Here is a 22,321-nt window from a genome sequence, read left to right as displayed (position 1 = left end):
ACCCCGTCTCGATAATATAAAATGGACATTTCATTGACGCGCTTTTGGTCATTTTACTTTGAGCTAGCTACTCACGAGTTTATTAATTTATTAGATGAAGTCGTTAAGGGATATAAACGCAACAAATTTGAGAATTCGATCAGAATTCGATTGCTCAACCGTAATAATCGGCAAGGGTCATTACGATACCGTTATAATCGATTACTAATCCAATATAGGTCAATTCGATGAAAACACGTAATTTAATTGCGGGTGATTCCACAGTCAAGCGAAGGAGGAGTTTCCTGAAGAAGCCGCAACATCAGGGAAGTTGCTGATGACACTAACTTACGCCGCAAGCTCGCGAGAGTTGACGTGCGACGTGGCTGGGCAGAGATTGAATCCGATTAACTAGAAAGAACAGATTCTGTACTTCATATTGGCTGTATCTTCTTTATCTTCAAAGCACCAGCTACACCAGAGGAAGAAAAAAAGCAGAGCATCAAAATGGCGGGGACAGACAGAATCGCTTCGCTCTTTTGAATCAGACACGGACATAAGTTTGGCAATGGCAAAAGCAATCGCTACGCACTTATTCCCTCGAGCTTATATCCATTGCATTCGGACGCGGCCTCAAACGCAAAAGCTATAAAATTTCACGCTCATAAATGTGAAGTGAGCAAGCAAAGGAATATCGGAGCCGGCCGTGAACCACGGTTGGCAGACGCCATGAGCAGCCGCTCAAGTAATTTTGCTCCGGCGCCGGCCCCTGAGCCATCTCAATGGGACTACTTCGATTTTGATCTTCTGAGTGATGATGAGTTTCCGAGTCCGCCTCCGCTTCCACGGGCTCTTTCGTATCGAACGATTCCACCAGTAAGTTAAAAAACTAAGAGATATACTGGCTTCGCGTGCATAGAATCTGGTGTTTTGAAGCCACACGTAACAAGTGTTTGGGTAATTGCCTGAGAGAGGCTTGAAGATGAGTGAAACGAGTATGCGTTCGTGCTTTTCATAGTCTCTGTGTGCTGAAATATGCAGGCGCCACCACCGACTCGGCCATCTGTCCCGGAAAGAATGATGTCACGGCCAACTCCTTCTAGTTTAGCTGGGTAAGAGCACGCCGGCAGAATCCATAGATCATCTTAGCTCTGGTATCTTGGAAGTGATTATCATGATTATGATGACAAGATATATTTGGATCATGCTCCCTCAAAACACATGCTAACCTCTCCAATTCAATTCAATCATGTTTTCTCTGTCGTCATCGTCGAGCATTAGGGACATGTGATCCTTGAGTTGTGATTTGTTGACAATTTCAAAACATGGCTTCATATGCAGCTTCACGACACCCATCTCGCCCCTCATACTCCTCGAGAATGCCTACGGGAGGCCCAGAGGGATCGTCTATGACCCTCCTCCGAGACCTATCGGGCAGCCTAACGCCCAGGTCTTGTCCGAGCAAGGCCCCATGTCGACAGCTGATGAGCAGAAGGAGGCCTTAAGCAAGCTCAGGAAGGAGATTTACAAGGACCCCCTGCCAAAAAGGTTAGCCAGGAGAATAAGCCTGTACTATAGGGAAAATGCTAAGAATGGTCTCGGAAATCAGAGTAGGTACCAAGACGATGATGATATCAAGAGATGCGCGGTATGCTTAGACGACTTCGAGGCCAGGCAAGAGGTGATGGTCACCCCTTGCGACCATATGTTCCATGAGGACTGCATCGTGCCATGGCTGCAGGGTCACGGTCAGTGCCCCGTTTGCCGATTTTCGATCTATGAACAGAGGAGGCAAACTCAACCGCCTATTGCACCGATAGCAATCCAACCCTTGGGGACAATGTTTTATGTGCCTGAAACGTTCTTCCGGTGATAAGAATAGAGGAGAAAGGTTAGCACACTAATCCGACGTTTATGAAGCTATGCAGACACAAACATCGCTTTTCTGTATTTTTCTATGTATTCATACTTGAGACCTCACCGCTATATCACAGATGATGCCTTTATTCCCTCGCTCAGATTCATTGGTTGTGGACTTCATGAATCGGGATGAAATGATTTCGCCTTAACAACTGATACAAGGAACTCGATGCTCGTGATGGGCCAAGCATTTGCCTTTCGAAATAGTTTCATCTTTCTTACCATGACTATCATTAAACTAGCGAAAAATGATCAAAAAAAAAATAACAACCTTTTAATTTGACTAATTTAATTTTAAATATCTTTAAATTGGTATCAATTCAATCTAGGCAGTCAATTTAGATTGAAAATTGCTAAAATAGACAATGGTCATCTTACGTGACACAATTAGTACCGACGTTGATATTTTATAATAATTTTTTAATGATTTTTGAATTTTTATATTTTTTCTTTTTTTCTTTTCTTTTTATTATCACCCAATGGCAAAAAGGGAAAAAATAAAAACCAAAGAAAACAAAAATTTTATAAAAATCAAAAAAATATTATAATATTTATTTAAAATATTCACGTGAATTCCCAACGTATGGACCCTCAGTAAACTTCCCGACTTCAATTTAACCTTTTTATATGACTCCCTTGCGACTTATTTCAATACTTTTCATTTCAAGGTCGTGCTTTCCAGGCTAAACTCAGGACCAAGTTTCTCATGTGGCTTCATGTGCTATGTGGACGGACGCTGCTATTTTCGCCTGCTTGTTTTCCAACCGACACAAGACATGGAAAACATCACGCCATCGTCAACTCGGTTGATTCCTCAGGAACAACCCATTAACGACACTTCGCAAATGCAACTCACCCAGGAGGGCGATTTAGTTTTACTGGGTGACGATGGAAAAAAAATGTGGTCCACAAATACTTCTGGCAAGTCAGTGGTAGGCTTGAACTTGACAGAAGTTGGAAATCTCGTGCTCTACAACAGAAATGACGCCATCATTTGGCAGTCTTTCGATCACCCTGTAGACACAATACTTCCTAGACAAGAGCTACATCCCGGCATACAACTAACAACAACATCAAGCGCACTTAATGGGACAGCATGGGTCTGCACGTTCACCACTGATGATCAGAGAGGCTTTGTCGCATTTGTGAGGGTAGCCAATTCTCCCCAAATTTACTACAAAACTAGGGATGTGCGGAAAACAAAGAGCAACAATAGACAGGTTGGAGCACTTTACAAGAATGGAACCTTCAATGAGTTTGAATTTTCCCCATCATTGCCTCAGTTTATCCTTCTTGGGGGGATGGGTGTCACGCCCCGATCCTCGGGCACGCACACATCCTTCTACTTGATCGATTTTAAAATGCGATATCCCAGGACTATGTATCACCGACCCTTTCATTAATTAAGCACATGCGGAAGCAGTTATAAATCCCCAGACAATAAAACAATGGGATAAAAAAAGTAGGCCATATCTTTCATATTGAAATCCACAACCAAACATTTATACATGACATAAACCGGAGTACTTCACAACTATTCACAACTTTTTACTCTACTCTATTCACATCAAAATGGAGTTCATAAAAGAATATGGAATCTCAGCCCATCCAGGTCATACTCAAGATTCCTCTCAGCATTATCTTCTTCTTCCAAAAATCCTTCTCCTCGGTTTCACCTCAGAGTTTTCCTTCTCAGATTCCTCCTTTTCAGCTTCTCAGCGGGGTCCTAAAATGTTTTCCCCAAACCAGGATGAGATTACGTCTCAGTGAGTTCTACCCCACTAAGACTCAATTAGGGAACCAATACACTACTCGGTTGCCTAAGCACAGCACAAGTCAGAGGACTTACCTTGGCCTCAGTCTCAACCTGCAATTCAAGGTTATATACGAACGCTTCACAAATCATAGCGAACAATCAATCAAATCACGACAATCTGATCAAATCATTGATTAATCGAACTAGTTGATTACATGTCAGACGAACCATTCTAGGTCAATGCTCTCGGGCGTCAAGTTCACCAAGGTGACTTATCCACTAGACAATTGCATGCGTTCATTAAAGCGCCATTTTCGCCAGTGATATGCTTAGTCACCAAACCACGCATGCCTATAACCATGTACTCAATAGACAATTGTGTGCATTCTTTAAGGCGTCGTTTTCGCCAGTGATGTCCTTAATCACCGAACCACACATGCCTATGACAGTGTATTTAATAGACAAGTGCATGCGTTCTTTAAGGGGCCGTTTTCGCCAGTGATGTCCTTAATCACCAAACCATACATGCCTATAAAAATATAAGTACTAGATCGATACGTGCGTTCTTTAAGGCGCCGTTTTTGCCAGTGATATCCTAATCACCGAACCACGTAGGTTCACAATAATGTATGTACTAGACCGATACGTGTGTTCTTTAAGGCGCCGCTTTCCCCCAATGATATCCCAAATCACCGAACCACGTAGGCCCATACACTGTGTCTGATCGGTTCAATCCCAAAGTATTTCTGATTCACTCTCACGATTCTACTCACTTTATAAATCAATCAAGCATTATAAATGCTGAATAAACATACTCGGCCAACTATCAAGCAATCATTCAATCTCACTCAATTTCAATCAATTTAGGGTAAATCCCTAAAATATCACAATTTATTTAATTCCATGCAACATAGAGCTCAATTAAATAAATGGACTGCGCCACGACAATCAGCACGAGATTTTGGTCGTCGGCCAGCTCAACCTTAATTTCCGAAAATTAATTAATTAATTAATTAATTTCGAAAATTAAATAATTAATATTAAAAATTAATTTTAACTCAAAATAAAGCCCGATTAAATAAATGGACTTCACCACGATCATCAGCATAATATTCCGGTCACTGACCATCCTCGCTTGAATTTTCGGAAAATAAATAATTATTTAATTTAATTCCGAAAAATAATATTTAAATACCAAAAATTCCACTTATGCCCGAATTGTCAAATTGAAGCCCGATAAAGGGTCGGAAAAATTCCGAGCTACCCTCAATAAATAGTAGACCATGTCTACTTGCTAAATACACATTTAATTTGTCTAATTTGCATCACAATTAACTAATAAACACTAATCTAACCACATAAACCTAATTAAATAAAAATAAACAACCATTAAGTGTAATTAGCCCACTAAGAAAGGATTAGTGAGATTACTCACCAGAATCGCACGTAAATCTGATCAATCTGACAGGGGCGACGCGAGGAACGATAAACCTCAAAGCGGGTCTCGGGTTCGAGGCTCGAAAACAGCCCAAAACGAGCCCGAAGGGGCTGGAAACCCACTTCGTGGGTGGCGGACTTGGGCTGGCCGGAGCTGTTCCGATGGCCAAAACGGCGAGGCGAGGTCGGGCGGAGGGTGAGGGGGACGCCGAGGAGGTCGAGACGGCAGCCAAACGGAGCTAGGCGGCGGCTAGAGGCGTCAGGCCGAGCTAGACAGCGGCTAGAATCGCACGGGGAAGACGCCTGGGCGCGAGGGGCGGCGGTTGGCAGAGCTCGCGGCGAGCGGCGAACGCGTGGGCGCGGGCAGCGAGACGGGCGGCGACGATGACCAGCTGCTGTCTTGGCGAGCTGCTACTTCCGTCTTGCTTTGGTTTGTTCAAACCAGAGGAGAGAGAGAGAGAGAGAGTACCGCGAGAGAGAGCGTCGAGAGAGAAGGAGAGAGGAGAGAGAAGGATAAGGGGGTTTGACTAGTCAAAGGGGGAAGAGAAAGCAAAGTAGAAAACGGCAAGGGAAAAAAAGGAGAGAGAGAAAAAAAGAGAGAAAAGGGGAGAGAGAAAAGAAAAAGGAAAAGAAAATAATACTTTAATAAGAAAGCACAATTTTCTTATTATTTTCCTTTTCTCATTCCCTTTTTATTTTCTTCCGGTCTTCGATTCTGATAATTTATTTCTTGAAATTTCGGACTCGTCAATAAATTGACAAACGATGAGACGGTCCTAAAAATGAATATTGACACGCTCGAATATTCGATTTCCAAAACCAATTTAAATTTCATTATTAGAATCGATCAAACGCGATTTTAGTCCAATCCAACCAATTGAGTAGCTTTTAGAGATTTTACTGTAAATACATTCCTTAGCGGCTTTACCCAATAGGTTAATTAACTCGTGAGTGATAAGTTCAGAGAAACATGACCATAGGCACGTCAACAACATGCCCATTTCACTTTATCGAAATGGAGTCGAATTTCAGGATATCATAATGGACATCTGTATCTTAATGTTTATGATGAGCATGTTGGATGCAAATTGCGCAATCCCAAGATCTCCATAACCAGAACAAGAACATGAATAACTGAACAGAAAGATTAACACATCTATTTTTCGATCCATCATTCTTAAAGCGGAAGCGAAAAACCGATGTTCCACGTGCAAGTCCTTCTTCTCTATTGCCCTCCGTATCACTGGCTCAATGAGACGGCCCCCTCACTCTTTAGCGCTAGGTTAACGCTCCTTATGTGATGATACATTTGAGAATTAGGATTAGAGAAAAGACTTAAGCACTATTTATAGAGTTTCCAGCCAGACCCCCTCATTACAGACCAGGCTCAACTCGGCCCACACTAACCAGCCACATATTAAACCAATTAAAAAACATTTTATCTCACTTTAGACCAACCTCATTTTACAATAACCGTAAAACGGTAAATTACAATATCAATTAATGTAGTCCACATTAGGAAAACTCTTACATTCTCCCACTTGGACTATATTAATTGAAATTGTATTATACATGCACATATTGGTCTAGAGATAATTATTAATAGTCAATTATATCCCATCAAGTCTCAAACACCGAATCATGGCGGAAACTGCATGTATACACATAGAGCCTTCCATGGTCACGAATATTCTCAACTTTATTAATATAGATTCAATATGGTAGTATGTCAAATGAATAATGAGATCCCATTTGTCAGTCACCATTCTCTTACCTTAAGCATTACAAAAAACTTGTGCCACTAGAGAATATTTTTATGATTCCAATGAATCTATATATGCCTTATCATTACGGTTAATATTTCTTTATGTATAACAACGCATATGCACAAGGTTAATAACCGGATGCCCCTAGCCTTCACTCAAGGTTTATACAATACCTTGAAACTTTATCAATATGTATTCAACATAATAACGACACATTCAAAAAATATTTTATTAAATGCAAAAGTTGATACACATCAAACCGTTATTAAGTGTAACGAACACAGATGTGAACTTTATCAGAGTAAAACCAAAATAACTCCCACTAAACAATAGCATCTCATGATGCTCTTAAGCTCATATTAATGACATGTCATTCAAGAATAGAAGAGTGAAATCCTTTAGTTAATGGATCTACAACCACATCATCTGTGGAAATATACTATATTATAATATCACATTTTTGTATCGTTTCTTTATTGTCAAAAATTTGACTGCCAAATATTTAGACCCATTGAGACCTTTGTTATTAATACTACAAATTTACTGTCTCAATACAATCATATGGGTTAATCCATAAAATTAAAAACGATCAACTCTTTAATGAGGTTCCGGAGCTTAATAGCCCAAGTAACAGTCTAAAAGAATGTTACAAGCTCTGCTTCCATAGTATAAGATAACATAGAACTTTATTTACTGCACTTCCTGCTAACATAAATATATATATATATATATATATATATATATATATTATGTTACTGATATTATGTCATCCTAACAACCAGCAAAATTTACATCTAAATATCATACTAGCTGCAAGAATTGAACATATCTGTATATTAACATATAATCTCTCGTCCTCTTTAAGTACCTTAAAACCTTCTTGGCAGCAACCTAATGATTGCGTCCTGAATTTGACTGATGTCTGCCTAAAAGTTTCGTCGTAAAGACAATATTTAGTCTAGTGTAAATTTGAGCATACATTATACTTTTAAGTGTACTGACACAAGGTATACCCTTTAATTAGATTTTCTCAATATCTAAATAAGGACAATGTAATGGATTCGGTCCATCACCTTTAACGACAGAAGCAATTCCCGGCTTGCATTGATGTATATTGAATATTTCCAAAATATGATCAACAAATGTCCTCTGAGATAAATCTAATAAAATATAACGAGAACAATCCTTACGGACCTTAGTGCAAAAACAAGAGATGCCTCAAGGTCACTACTTGCAAGAGAAATATCATGTACAAAGAGTATGGGAAAAATAAATTTCCTCCCACTAACCTCGTAGTATACTATCTACTGAATTACTTTGTTCCCAATTGAATAAAATAACAACACTATGAAACTTTAACAATATTATTTGGAAACTTGCTTAAGACCATGAATAAGACTTTTCAGTCTACACACAAGTTTACTTAAAACATGTGCTGCAAAATCTTCCAATTGAACTATATAGATTTTGTATTTATTTGGCATAACTCCATATCAAAAATAAACTATTAATGTCACATTCACTCCGAAAGAATCTTTAAAAGATATTAAAAAGAAATAATTATTTATTCACTATAAACTATCCACCCCTCTTTCAAAATGAAGATTTTATCATCTTTTATGGCATCTAATCACATACTTGATTAAGAACAAGAAACGACATTTATATATATGTCGCTAAATCAACCATGTAATGGATATTATAACCATGCTCTCACAAATAGACTATGTAGTTTGATGGTATAACTGATCGTCTTTCCCTAACAAATCTCCTGAGTAAAGTTACAATCACTTCATTATGCACTTGAGAGGCTTGAGAAATTTTATCATAACTATATTAAGAATAGTATCTTGAACATCAACAAATTTAGTCTATGATATAGGAGATTCCACAATTGTCTATACCACAATTGTTTGTATAGGCAAAGACAAAGACACAATGATCTTCCATCACACTATTATCATTAATAGTTTGAAAGCAGCTATCCTCTACAACTACGTCGAACTCTAGAAACTTTACTATATGTGATTCCATAATTCTTATACCTTCATTAAGGTCATAAAATCAATACCCCTTTGAACAATCTAGGTAAGATATAAAATAATTTTAAGTGAATTTAAATTCCAACACACTTAATATTGGATTAAATAACCTCACTTTTGCATGACACCTCTAAATTTAATATGATTCAAGTAATTTACGTCAAGTTCATAACTCAAAAAAAGTTTATGACAACTTTAGTAAGAAACACATTTTGTATGTGAAAAAGTTGTTTTCATAATATCAACCCACAGAAGACCGGATAAATTAGTGTTACTAATCATACTCATCACCAATGTTCATTATGGTGCAATTATGCCTTTTGGCCAAATTTTCTTGTCAGGATTTTCAGGCATAGTAATTAAATTACCACTTTAGAATTTATCAAGTATTTGACAAATAACCCATTAAGCTATTTCGCATTATTATACTTGCCAAAATACTCACTACAATTATTAAACTTGACAACCTTTAAGACTAATTCTAATCAATTTATTTTTTATCTCAGTCATTTTACTTCCACCATAATCTATAAAAGTCTTTAGATAACCGTTAAGAGTAGACAAAATATCAACATTGTCAACTTTCCTACTCTTTCTTTAAACATGTGTGAGATTATTACTTAGACAAAAAACTTTTGGAAACAACGTTTTCAACCTTATATGAGACGTATATATCATTATGATTTAAACACATAATTTTAAGCCACTAAGGTTTTCATCATCTTTTAGCAATGCAGTCAGTTGGTAAACTATTTTTCAAGTGTTCCAGAATTAAACGATTCATGGACAATAAGCAATTTCTATTGCTATTTTCCCAAGCAGCAAAGCATATGTCCAAAACTTAAAATTTGAAGTAGTAAAAACCTCAATAATAGTAGAGTTATTAATTGCATAAAAAGTGACTGAAAAATACCACCCACTGCGGTGGCGTTGTTGGCTTGAGCTTTGTGCCTCCCATGAAAGGTGCCAAGTTCAAATCACAGCGGCGTTACTTGATAACTTAACCGCTGTCGTAAGTGTGGTGGCCAGCTTGCGCCAGCCCCAGGTTCTTCCTACCGGCTATCAGCTTTTGGGATTTCTTAGGCCATCAAAAAAAAAAAAAAAAAAAAAGATGACTGAAATACAAGCAATGTATATAATTAGTATCATGTGAGCACTGTATAACTCGACATGCAAATACACATCCAGAGAGTTACACGCATAATCATATAATCACCTTTGGGCAGAATACATGACATGCAGTTGTACACTCCTCACATTATAATGGTTATGAGAATATATTCTAATCTTCGTGAATTCATCACCTTTGGGCATATGAGCCACTAGGATCAGTCACTCCTCCACCACACCATCATATATCCCTCCGTAAACTAATACACAATCATCTCCTTTGGGAATATGACTACACATTAGACCAAGAGACATCTCAATCAATATACGAGACCGATATTCTCAAACCCAATCAAGCATGCCACTTTGGCAGTTACAACTCAATTGAATCCTTGAAACTCTCTCATACCAGGGATATAAACTTTACTTCTCACATACACCATATACATGTAATTTTAACTTTAGTGATAGGGGCAATAAATCACCAAAATCACATATCTTGCTAATTACACTATTTTATTCATTGATAATATCGTTATTCATTAATAAAAATTAAATTTTATATATATTATCAATGAATCACACTTTTATAATGTTTATTTAATAACATACCCGTAACCTAGCACTCGTATTTCCAAAATCACGGAAAATATATAAGAAAAATATGCGAAAATACACTAAAAATACTCGTATTTATGGTTTCATATGTATTTTCACATTTATAAAATCATCAAACATGTAAAATAAACATACCACAACATAGAGGATGAACATACGAGTCAAATGCCACCAACCACGTGCCAATCAAAGCTCCCACACCCCCGCACGCGCCACCTAGTGCGTGGCGCGTGGAGCTCACATGCGAGCGTAAAGGCTGGTCAAAAACCAGTTCGACCGGTAGTGATCCGACCGTCCCGGCTCGACCGCCTAGTCCGACCAGCTAACCGGTCCGGTCCACCATCGACCAGGTCAGGTCGGGTTAACGGTCAATGGGTCGGGTCACGAGTCAAATAGCTGACATCATCCTATGTGCGTGCTCGATGCCCTGCTGGCACATGGCCACACGTGGGGGCGCATACAACCCTCTCCGCGACACACCGCCCACGGATCTACTCATCTCGTCGAGCCCAATCTGAATTTGTGATTTAATTGTATTTTTATTGATAAAAAAATCACAAAAATCACAAAATTAGGGCAAAATTCTATGCGTTCGAGTTATAGGGTTATGGAGGCTCTGATACCACATGTTAGATGCAAATTATGCAATTCCAAGATCTCCATAACCAAAATAAGAACATGCATAATTTAGTAGAAAGATTAACGCACATGTTTTCGGATCCATCATTCTTGAAGCGGAAGCAAAAAACTGATGTTTCGCGCATAGTTCTTCTCCTCTATTGCCCTCCGTATCACTGGCTCAATGAGACGGCCCTTCACTCTTTAGCACTAGTTAACGCTCCTTATGTGAGAATAAGGGTTAGAAGAGAGACTTAAGTACTATTTATAGAGTTTCCAGCCAAACCTCCTCATTACGGACCAGGCTCAACTTGGCCCACACTAACCAGCCTCATATTAGACTAATTAAGAAACCTTCTATCTCACTTTAGACCAATCCCGTTTTACAATAACCGTAAAACGATAAATTACAATATCAATTAATGCAGTCCACATTACGAAAATTCTTACAAAGCACTTCCTTGATTGGAAGATGACAGATCTTCTTGAGGATCGAGCTATTGCTTGCGCCTATCCATTTGTATGTGGTAGTTATGGCATTTGTTCATATGCCTCTCATGGTTATGATTGTGGGTGTCCAAACAGACACAGCCAATTGTGAGGGCTTCATCCAACGGTTGCAATCGCACCTCCCCATTCTCTTGTGATTCACATGATAATACTTTCACAGAAGTTGAGAACGTCACCTTCTTTGCTTCTTCGTACAATAATATTAGTGCAAACATCTCAGACACAACTGTGGAGAGTTGCAAGGAAGAGTGTTTGAAGAAAGGGTGCTCATGCACAATGATACTATTTCAAAATCAAGCCAATTTTTTTGGTGGAGACTGTTTTTTATTATCATATTTATTCTCCCTCGTAGACAACTCATACGAGGGGTATTCCACCTTAGCATTTATCAAAGTCAATCATAGTTCAAACACACCAATACCGTCAAGAAAGAGAAGGGGACGAATGGTGTTAATCCTAGGGACTACTATTGGAGCAGTTTCTGTGGTCTTAGTAAGCATATTTGGGATTTATATTTTAAGTAAGGTGAGAAGAAATGATGTTGAGGATGATGATCTAGACTTACCAAGGCTTCAGATAACTAGATTCCCCTATGAGGACTTGAAGGCCATGGTAAGAGATTTCAACATCAAGCTTGGGGAAGGAGGATTTGGCTCAGTGTTTTTAGGAACTTTACCCAGCAGTGTTAGGATAGCAGTCAAGCGCCTTGATGGTTTTGGTCAATTGAAGAAGTCATTCTTGGCTGAGGCTGAAACCATTGACACAATCCATCATGCCAATTTGGTGAGGCTACTTGGATTTTGTGCTAAAAAATCATATAGGCTTTTAGTGTACGAGTACATGTGCAATGGTTCTCTTGATAAATGGATCTTCCATAATGATCAAGAGTAGTGAGGAGAAAGATTATCCTCGACATCGCCAAAGGACTAGCCTATCTCCATGGGGAATGCCATCAGAAAATAATTCACTTGGACATCAAGCCCCAAAATATTCTTTTGGATGAACATTTCAATGCGAAGCTTGCTGATTTTGGGTTGTCAAAGCTTATCAATAAGGACCAAAGCCATGTCATGACGACCATGTGAGGAACTTCAGGTTACCTTGCTCTAGAGTGGCTAAGCTATGTTATCACGGAAAAAGTAGACGTGTATAGTTTTGGCATTGTCATATTAGAAGTCCTATGTGGGAGGAAAAATGTGGACCGCTCTTTGCCGAGTGATGAAGTGCATATGTTGACTCTTTTCAAGTGCAGAGCAGAACAAGAACAACTACTGGAGATGGTTGATAAGTCCAATGGTGACATGCAACTACACAGCTAAGAAGCTGTCAAGATGATGAAAATCGCAGCATGGTGTTTGCAAGATGATAGTAGCATGAGGCCTCCCAGGTCGCAAGTGGTTAAATGCTTGGAGGGCTCAGCTGATATAGAAGATGGCTTGAGATACAGCTTCTAAGTTTCTTCCAGTCACGGCGATCACAGTGTTGATGATGCTACTTGGCTATTGCCCTCACAATTATCAGGTCCTAGGTGAACAAAACCAGCTTTGGACATAAACTCCGATGCTTGGATGGGTTGACTTCTTTTGGCGTTTCTGCCATACTAATTTTTTTGTCTCGTAGTCATTCTTATGATCCCATAATTTGAATGAAATTCTAAGTCGCTTGTCATTTTCGTTTAGTTGGGTGAACGGTCATGACACAAACAAAGATTCCAACCATAAATTAGTTTGCAAGAGACAATGCTCAATTCCATCACTCTTTTTCGTTGCGATCCAAACACGGGACGGACATCAAGGCAACCTTTCTTGTAAGATACCTTTTTGTAAATCACCATACTATTTCTTGCTGTCATGACTACAGTTTATAATATTTCTCATTTCCAAACAAAGCAGCAGGTCGACACACAAAGCACTGTGTCCTGTTTGAAGTGTGTCTAGGCCTGAAAGATGTAAACTGCAAGTTTTTCTATACCAGCCCCATTAAACTAATACACTATCGAATAAGCAAAATGCTCCTCTAAAAGAAAGAAAGAAAGATTCTCTCTGTAAATCAAGACGTGTAACGCCTCAGATGTATGAACACCATAATTTAAGAAGTCTGACAGGATGGATCTGAAACTGTTTATAAAATGGGTTGCTAGTAAAAATTGCTATAACACCCAACTTCATAGATGTACCACATTAATAATTTAGATTCCAGAAGAGAGTAGGTAAATTTGGCAAGAATGGTGTCTGTAGGTTTCGCCAAACGAAGGGAGAGAAGATGATTCTGCTCTCAACTGGGGAGAGGAATGAATAATATCCTAAGCTTAGATTGGATGAATTACAACTAGAGGATCTACATCCTTAGACCATCAGAAAAGATCTATGGGTAACATAGTGAAGATTAAAGCACAATACAGATCACATAATCGACCATCAGACATAGTAAGAAAACTGAGAAGCTGTTAACAGGGAGTCGTCAAGGGTTGACATTGACTCGTGGAGTTGTTATATGAGCTTTCTGCCTTCAGATTATACGTTATGCAGACGATGACAGCAGTAACCAAGTGGAGAAAAGGAAACTCATTACCTTGAGGAGAAAAGGGTATGTTTGGCGCGAGGCACTCGCCAAAAAGTTGTGAACTTTCAGTGAATGAAGCTCAGAACATAATAAAGGATCCGTCCAGCCAAGAACAGAATCAGTCCAAGTTTGGAATTTATGGTTTAGCAATCACTATGACACGCACAATCATGCAAAAACACAATTGAGCTCCTGGAGATGCTACTGTTGCTCTAGTCCCAGCAGGTGTATCAAAGGAGACATTTAAATCCTCTTCTCAAGTAAAATATAATCAGTTCAGTGAAGACGTCGCACAGATGGGAAGTCCTTCGAGTTAAGAAAAATGCCTCACTTGCATCCATCGACCGTCAAGCCAAGGGCAACGTGGCGAAGTTGCTGACGACGCTAACTAATGTCACAAGCTCGGGAGAGTTGACGTGTGACATGGCTGGGCAGAGATTGAATCCGATTCTTCCTCCTGCTCTTTCCCCCTTTTGCCCCCAAAAGAACTAGAAAGAACAGATTCTTTACTTCATATTGGCTGCATCTTCTTTATCTTCAAAGCACGAGCGACGCCAGAGGAAGAAAAGAAGCAGAGCATCAAAATGGCGGGGACAGACAGAATCGCTTCGCTCTTTTGAATCAGGCACGGACATAAGTTTGACAATGGCAAAAGCAATTGCTACGCACTTATTCCCTCGAGCTTATATCCACCGCATTCGGATGCGGCCTCAGAACGCAAAAGCTATAAAATTTCACGCTCGTAAATGTGAAGTGAGCAAGCAAAGGATCATCGGAGTCGGTCGTGAACCACGGTTGGCGGAGGCCATGAGCGGCCGCGCAAGTAATTTTGCTCCGGCGCCAGCCCCTGAGCCATCTCAATGGGACTACTTCGATTTTGATCTTCTGAGCTACGATGAGCTTCCGAGTCCGCCTCCGCTTCCACGGGCTCTTTCGTATCGAACGATTCCACCAGTAAGTAAAAAAACTAAGAGATATACTGGCTTCGCGTGCATAGAATCTGGTGTTTTGAAGCCACACGTAACAAGTGTTTGGGTAATTGCCTGAGAGAGGCTTGAAGATGAGTGAAACGAGTATGCGTTCGTGCTTTTCATAGTCTTTGTGTGCTGAAATATGCAGGCGCCACCACCGACTCGGCCTTCTGTCCCGGAAAGAATGATGTCACGGCCAACTCCTTCTAGTTTAGCTGGGTAAGAGCACACCGGGAGAATCCATAGATCATCTTAGCTTTGGTATCTTGGACGTGATTATCATGATTATGATGACAAGATACATTTGGATCATGCCCCCTCAAAACACATGCTAACCTTTCCAATTCGATTCAATCATGTTTTCTCTGTCGTCATCGTCGAGCATTAGGGACATGTGATCCTTGAGCTGTGATTTGTTGACAATTTCGAAACATGGCTTCATGTGCAGCTTCACGACACCCATCTCTCCCCTCATACTCCTCGAGAATGCCTATGGGAGGCCCAGAGGGATTGTCTATGACCCTCCTCCGAGACCCATCGGGCAGCCTAACGCTCAGGTCTTGTCTGAGCAAGGCCCCATGTCGACAGCTGATGAGCAGAAGGAGGCCTTAAGCAAGCTCAGGAAGGAGATTTACAACCCCCGGCCAAAAATGTTCTCCAGGAGACTAAACCTGTACTATAGGGAATATGCTAATAAAGGTCTCGGAAATCAGAGTAGTTACCATGACGATGATGATATCAAGAGATGCGCGGTATGCTTAGACGACTTCGAGCCCAGGAAAGAGGTGATGGTCACCCCTTGCGACCATATGTTCCATGAGGAGTGCATCGTGCCATGGCTGCAGGATCACGGTCAGTGCCCCGTTTGCCGATTTTCGATCTATGAACAGAGAAGGCAAACTCAACCGCCTATTGCGACGGTAGCAATCCAACCCTCGGGGACCATGTTTTATGTGCCTGAAACGTTCTTCCGGTGGTAAGGATAGAGGAGAAAGGTTAGCACACTAATCCGATGTATATGAAGCTATGCAGACATAAACATCGCTTTTCTGTATTTAACTATGTATTCATACTTGAGACCTCACCGCTATATCACACATGATGCCTTTAATCCCATATTCATTGGTTGTGGAGTTCATGAATCGGGATGAAATGATTTCGCCCTAACGACTGATACAAGGAACTCGATGCTCGTGATGGGCCAAGCATTTTGCCTTTCAAAATAGTTTCATCTTTCTTTCTTGATTATTGTTAAATTGGCGAAAAACAGCCAAAAAAATCTCAAACCTATTGCATTAATATAAATTTGATTATAAACATTTTAATTTGACCAGTTTAATTCTAAATAATTTCAAATTGATATCAATTCAATCTAAGCAGCTAATTTAGATTGAAAATCGTTGACGTGACAACAACCATTTTACGATGACATAATCAATATTAACGTTGACATTTTATAATAATTTTTTAATAATTTTTGAATTTTTCTAATTTTTTGTTTTTTTTATTTTCTTTTTATTATCACCCAATGGCGGAAAGGAAAAAATAAAAATAAAAAACAAAGAAAACAAAAAAATTATAAAAATCAAAAAATATTATAATATTTATTTAAAATATTCATGTGAACGCTCGTGGTGCCAGGTCTGACGATTAGCATCCACATTAGTGACTTCAAGTATAAATGAGCCGAATTGACTAAATTGCTTTATTAGGAAAAGATTTAGATTAATTTAGGACTTAGGAATTAATACAATAAATTTAGGATTTTTTTAAGTAGTTTTCCCGTTAAATTGGTGAGCAATCTTCTTCCATGAACAATTGCTTTGACAGCTCCTCCGGACAAAGCTTTCCATCGTTCATTTGTTCTTTTTTTCTGTAACGTGAACTTACGTTGTAGGAAATCGATGATTTTACTCATTGAAAGAGGAAACATATGTAGCTTTAAACTCTGTACCTCAACATCAGGAACACCTCCAAGGAAAATGTCCCTCTCCAGTCTCTGCACCAGTCGTGCAGCTAAAAGGCAAGGGTACCGTGATGCGGTGTCCATTTAGGCTCCACGAGTCGTGCATAGTGGTAGCCTCCCCTTTCGATTCCCATCCAGGGAAGAGGTTCGAACACGAGGCCCAAGTGCAATTTCCAAAATTTTCCTCTCTAGTCAAAGGATGAAGACAGAGAATGTCACTTTCCCATTGCTCAATCGAGAGAAAGTATAATTTAGAAAAATAAAATAGCAGTTTTTTTATTAGGATGGAATTCCATTACGTAACTGCTCAGCACAAATCTGATCAAAGCAAAATACTTAAAATTGGATGCAGCAATTCGGATAACGCCTGAGATAATAAAATAATAAAAAAGGGTTGCAATGATTTTGACGTAAAGATGGAATATATCAAAATGTGCGATACATATATCATCAAAAATTGTACAGATTCATTCGAAATCAATCATCATCAATGTATTAAGTCTAATGAAAAGCCTATAAAGCCGCATATGAAGTCACATCTCAAGATATATAAAGGGCATGTGTATAAATTTGTTATACGTGAAATATTTTGTGATATTAATTCTTTATTAACAATATATTGATGAAATGGAGAGCCAAAGAAAAAATCATGGAGCAAGCAAAATCATCAAGAAACCAAAAAAAAGAGAAAAATCTGGGGAGAAGGAGACAAAGAAGAGGGAAGGAGCCATTGTGGAGGAGCCACGTCTGCGGTTCCCGAACCACATCCGCTCCCTCTAAAGTTCGCCACTCCCTCCATTTCTTTCTCCTCTCATTAGAAGGCAGAGGTCGCCTCTGATTCCCTCCTCCGTTCCACCACCACGATTCCTCTCTGCTCCGTTCGAGGTAACCCCTTTTGCTCTCTCTCTCTCTCTCTCCCCCTGCGCTGTTTCGTTTCGCATCTTGAATTGCAACGGTTGCTCGGCTCGGCTCGGCTCGGCTCGGCTCGGGTTCGACGGCTCCGACGGTGGTCGTCGCTTTGCTGTCGCTGATGCTTCGCCGGACGGTGGTCGTGCGCGCGATTGTCGAGTGCCGGAAGGTGCTGAGCTGGAGTTGAGCTCGTGGGTCGTTCTGGTTTTGCTTTGGTTTGGGACGACCGTGATGAGTTTTTTTTTTTTTTTTTTTAATTGTTGCACGTGTTGAAGCAATTAGCCGTTGCTATAAAGATTGGATTTTGAGAGTGTGAGAGTTTTTCGTTGGGTTTGGGTAATGCGGAAGCGGTTTTCAGTGCTTCATCGTGAGGCGGATTAGAGCTTTTTCCTCTTCAATCATAAGCTACGTCTGAAATTCAGCTCGAATTCTTTCTTCCTTGTTCTTTTCATTTGAGAAACATGATTTTTCTTTGGGTTTTTGTTCATTTTTCATCGGAGTCTGTTCGGTTGCTAGTTGTTCTGCAAGCTTGATGCGGGAACTGATTTAATAGAACCTTTTCGTTGAGCTGGTAATTTCAGCTAAGTTAGGACTTCAATCAGTACTGCGCATTTATGGTTAATCCGAAAGATAACTCATTTGACGAGATTCACTCTTTTTAACCTTGTGCGTGAGTCTTAATTTGTTGATGGAAAACCGTCCAGTACCATAATTGTAGCTGAGCAACTGGGAGTGGTCTTAGATCAATTGGTTTTCTTTTTCAGTTTCATGGTTCGTATCGGTAGATTATGCTTCATTAGGGATTGTACTACTGTGTGCATATGTGGAGCTCCTCATTGCAGATTGCACTTCAAATAGGGAGATGATTACATCATGTTAAATCTAATTGAGGATACTTGCGATGTAGATTCTTCCTGGATGCGGTGTACTTACCAACTTATTTATTCTACTTTTATGCAAACAGAATATAGTCCCATGGCTTCATCAATGTCGTGCCTTGTGGCTAACAGTCTAACTACAAGTGGTACTAAATCAAATTTGACCAAGGACTTCTATGGTCAGCGGATTCTCCCTACATCTTCCCTTTCATTATGGAGAAAGGATGCGAAAGCTGTTTTGGTAAAAGCATCTCTGGACCAGCAACGTGGAGGCAGGAGGAAGCTTCTGAAGTTGCTAGGAAATGTGGGACTAGCAGCACCTGCACTGTTGAGTGGTGGGAAAGCTTTGGCTGATGAGCAAGGTGTTTCTTCTTCAAGAATGTCTTACTCCAGGTTTTTGGAATATCTGGATAAGGACAGGGTGAAGAAGGTAGATTTATTTGAAAATGGGACCATAGCTATTGTTGAGGCGGTTTCTCCTGAGTTGGGTAACAGGGTGCAACGAGTCCGTGTGCAGCTCCCAGGACTGAGCCAAGAGCTCCTTCAGAAGTTCAGAGAGAAGAACATTGATTTTGCAGCCCATAACGCTCAAGAGGACTCAGGCTCCCTACTATTTAACTTGATAGGAAATCTAGCCTTCCCATTGATCCTTATTGGTGGTTTATTTCTTCTATCAAGACGCTCTTCTGGAGGAATGGGTGGGCCTGGTGGGCCTGGCTTTCCTCTCGCATTTGGTCAATCCAAAGCCAAGTTCCAGATGGAACCTAACACTGGCGTGACATTTGATGATGTTGCTGGTGTTGATGAGGCCAAGCAGGACTTCATGGAAGTGGTGGAGTTTCTAAAGAAACCTGAGAGGTTTACTGCAATTGGGGCTCGTATCCCTAAGGGTGTCCTTCTAGTTGGTCCTCCAGGAACTGGAAAAACACTGCTTGCAAAGGCAATTGCTGGTGAAGCAGGTGTTCCATTTTTCTCCATTTCAGGTTCTGAGTTCGTAGAGATGTTTGTTGGTGTTGGTGCTTCTAGAGTTCGCGATCTTTTCAAGAAGGCCAAAGAGAATGCTCCCTGCATTGTGTTTGTTGATGAAATTGATGCTGTGGGCCGGCAGAGAGGAACTGGAATTGGAGGAGGAAATGATGAAAGGGAGCAGACCCTTAATCAGCTGTTGACAGAAATGGATGGTTTTGAAGGAAATACGGGTATCATTGTTGTTGCAGCAACTAACCGTGCAGACATTCTGGACTCTGCTTTGCTTAGGCCAGGAAGATTTGACAGACAGGTATGTATGTTTTATTCTCAGCTAGTGAGTCTTGATATTGTTGGTGGAACAGTCAGTCTTGTGTTGCATATGCTTACTTATAGTATTGACGTAGGTAACTGTTGATGTTCCTGATATCCGGGGTAGAACAGAAATTTTGAAGGTGCATGGCAGCAATAAGAAGTTTGATGCAGATGTATCCCTAGATGTTATAGCTATGAGAACTCCTGGATTTAGCGGAGCAGATCTTGCCAACCTCTTGAATGAGGCTGCCATATTGGCTGGCCGTCGTGGTAAGACAGCAATCTCTTCAAAGGAGGTTGATGATTCAATTGACAGGATTGTTGCTGGGATGGAAGGAACCGTGATGACAGATGGAAAGAGTAAGAGTCTGGTGGCATACCATGAAGTTGGCCATGCCATTTGTGGGTGAGTGAGAGTGCCAGCAACTACTCTTTCTTCTGATTATTCCCAACTTTTGTTGGGCAACTTGTTCGCATGATTATCTCCTGTTTGTGATATTTAAATTTCAGTGCGCATTTGATTTTTGTTTATTTAGATTGCTGAGATATTGTTATTATTTACTTCCATTGATATGCAGGGATTCTCGATTGTCGATGATATCTTATAAATGTCAATAGGGTTTTTTAGTCACCTATATAGTTGGGCTTGCACTAAATGCATGTATCCATATTTGTGTACATGTTAATTTCTGTGATTACATATCAAAGGAGCTCAGGTTGTTTGGCTGATATCTTTGCTGTCTCTTTCTTTTCAGTACTTTGACCCCAGGGCATGATGCAGTTCAAAAGGTCACCCTCGTACCACGTGGTCAGGCACGAGGTCTTACCTGGTTCATTCCTTCTGATGACCCAACCTTGATCTCTAAGCAGCAACTCTTTGCAAGAATTGTTGGTGGATTGGGTGGCAGAGCAGCTGAGGAAGTGATTTTTGGGGAGCCTGAGGTTACTACAGGTGCAGCGGGCGATTTGCAGCAGATCACTGGCCTGGCAAAACAGGTGATATGAGCAACTCACCATTTCATTAACACTTCTTTTTAAAATGTCAATAAATATCCAAACAACAATTTCTGAAGGGTCAAGGGGGCTGGCCCTCTAATTTAGTCCGTAAAATTATAAGTTGCTCCAAAGTCCCTTGCGCATTAGAGCAGAAGACTCTGCCTACTTACTTGTGAGGACCTTCCATTTAGGTCATTTTTTCACTAAGTTTTCATGCTCAGATTATTGTCAAACCGCAACTCCAAGCTACGTTTATCACCAGTTCTTCCCTCCCTTAAAATGTAAAATGCTCAATGCTCAGTTAGTTGAAAGTGACATTGAACTGGTATTTAATTCATATGCAGATGGTGACCACATTTGGCATGTCTGAAATTGGCCCATGGTCGCTCATGGACGCATCACAGAGTGGCGATGTCATCATGAGGATGATGGCCAGGAATTCAATGTCAGAAAAGCTTGCAGAAGACATTGATACTGCCGTGAAGAGAATTTCAGATAGTGCATATGAAATTGCACTGAGGCACATAAGGAATAACCGGGAGGCCCTAGACAAGATTGTGGAAGTCCTCCTCGAGAAAGAAACAATGACTGGGGATGAGTTCCGTGCTATCCTCTCGGAATTTGTTGAAATTCCTGTTGAGAACTGGGTTCCTCCTTCAGTTCCATCTCCTGTCTCTGTATAAAGTAGCATAATCTCCAGCCTGCGCATCCCTCAACGCTTGGTCATACATCTTCCACTGATTAGTGCATGGATCGTGACCTTGGCGCTTCAGCCAGAGTTACACTAATCTGCTGTCCTGGACAACGGAAGATTCATATGTTGAGCTGTTGTTACATATTAATAGCCTGTATACTTTAGCATCAGATATGAACAGCTTACCTGTGATATAGAATTCCATAAATCATTGTACGTATACATGTGTATTTTTTCATCCGGTTAGGTGGAGCTTTTTTAGAAAAATGCTGTGAAGTGTTTGAATGATGCCGCGCCTCTTGTGAAAA

General features: G+C 40.2%; 3 protein-coding genes and 1 pseudogene across 6 annotated transcripts; all 4 read left to right on the top strand.

The window, feature by feature from the left end:
- The first annotated feature begins 591 nt into the window (after positions 1–591).
- LOC104441448 (E3 ubiquitin-protein ligase RNF38) lies at positions 592–3,199 on the top strand. Of its 3 annotated transcripts, none has more exons than XM_010054619.3 (4): positions 592–855; positions 1,021–1,091; positions 1,321–1,870; positions 2,582–3,199. In XM_010054619.3, exons 1-3 carry the CDS (start codon positions 709–711, stop codon positions 1,850–1,852), a joined length of 750 nt encoding a protein of 249 aa, XP_010052921.2. In that variant the 5' UTR covers positions 592–708; the 3' UTR covers positions 1,853–1,870; positions 2,582–3,199. The 3 variants fall into 3 exon arrangements, with proteins under 3 accessions (XP_010052921.2, XP_010052913.2, XP_010052906.2); XM_010054611.3 differs by having other exon boundaries at positions 595–855; positions 2,568–3,199; XM_010054604.3 differs by lacking the exon at positions 2,582–3,199 and having other exon boundaries at positions 595–855; positions 1,321–2,099.
- A 9,001-nt stretch (positions 3,200–12,200) lies between these two features.
- LOC120286672 lies at positions 12,201–13,210 on the top strand (annotated as a pseudogene).
- A 1,501-nt stretch (positions 13,211–14,711) lies between these two features.
- Positions 14,712–17,537, top strand: LOC104441441 (E3 ubiquitin-protein ligase RNF38). Of its 2 annotated transcripts, XM_039308325.1 has the most exons (4): positions 14,712–15,272; positions 15,438–15,508; positions 15,738–16,284; positions 17,187–17,537. In XM_039308325.1, the coding sequence occupies exons 1-3, from the start codon at positions 14,964–14,966 to the stop codon at positions 16,267–16,269; spliced, it is 912 nt and encodes a 303-aa protein (XP_039164259.1). In that variant the 5' UTR covers positions 14,712–14,963; the 3' UTR covers positions 16,270–16,284; positions 17,187–17,537. The 2 variants fall into 2 exon arrangements, with proteins under 2 accessions (XP_039164259.1, XP_010052898.2); XM_010054596.3 differs by lacking the exon at positions 17,187–17,537 and having other exon boundaries at positions 14,718–15,272; positions 15,738–16,400.
- A 445-nt stretch (positions 17,538–17,982) lies between these two features.
- LOC104441433 (ATP-dependent zinc metalloprotease FTSH 2, chloroplastic) lies at positions 17,983–22,301 on the top strand. The gene is made up of 5 exons (XM_010054586.3): positions 17,983–18,140; positions 19,129–20,321; positions 20,416–20,729; positions 21,079–21,319; positions 21,664–22,301. The coding sequence occupies exons 2-5, from the start codon at positions 19,140–19,142 to the stop codon at positions 22,000–22,002; spliced, it is 2,076 nt and encodes a 691-aa protein (XP_010052888.1). The 5' UTR covers positions 17,983–18,140; positions 19,129–19,139; the 3' UTR covers positions 22,003–22,301.
- Positions 22,302–22,321: the final 20 nt, after the last annotated feature.

The sequence above is a fragment of the Eucalyptus grandis genome, chromosome 1 (assembly GCF_016545825.1).
Source record: "Eucalyptus grandis isolate ANBG69807.140 chromosome 1, ASM1654582v1, whole genome shotgun sequence".
Lineage (NCBI taxonomy): Eukaryota > Viridiplantae > Streptophyta > Magnoliopsida > Myrtales > Myrtaceae > Eucalyptus > Eucalyptus grandis.
The sequence above is the reverse complement of the archived record's forward strand: the minus strand, read 5'-3'. Positions and strand labels throughout refer to the sequence as shown.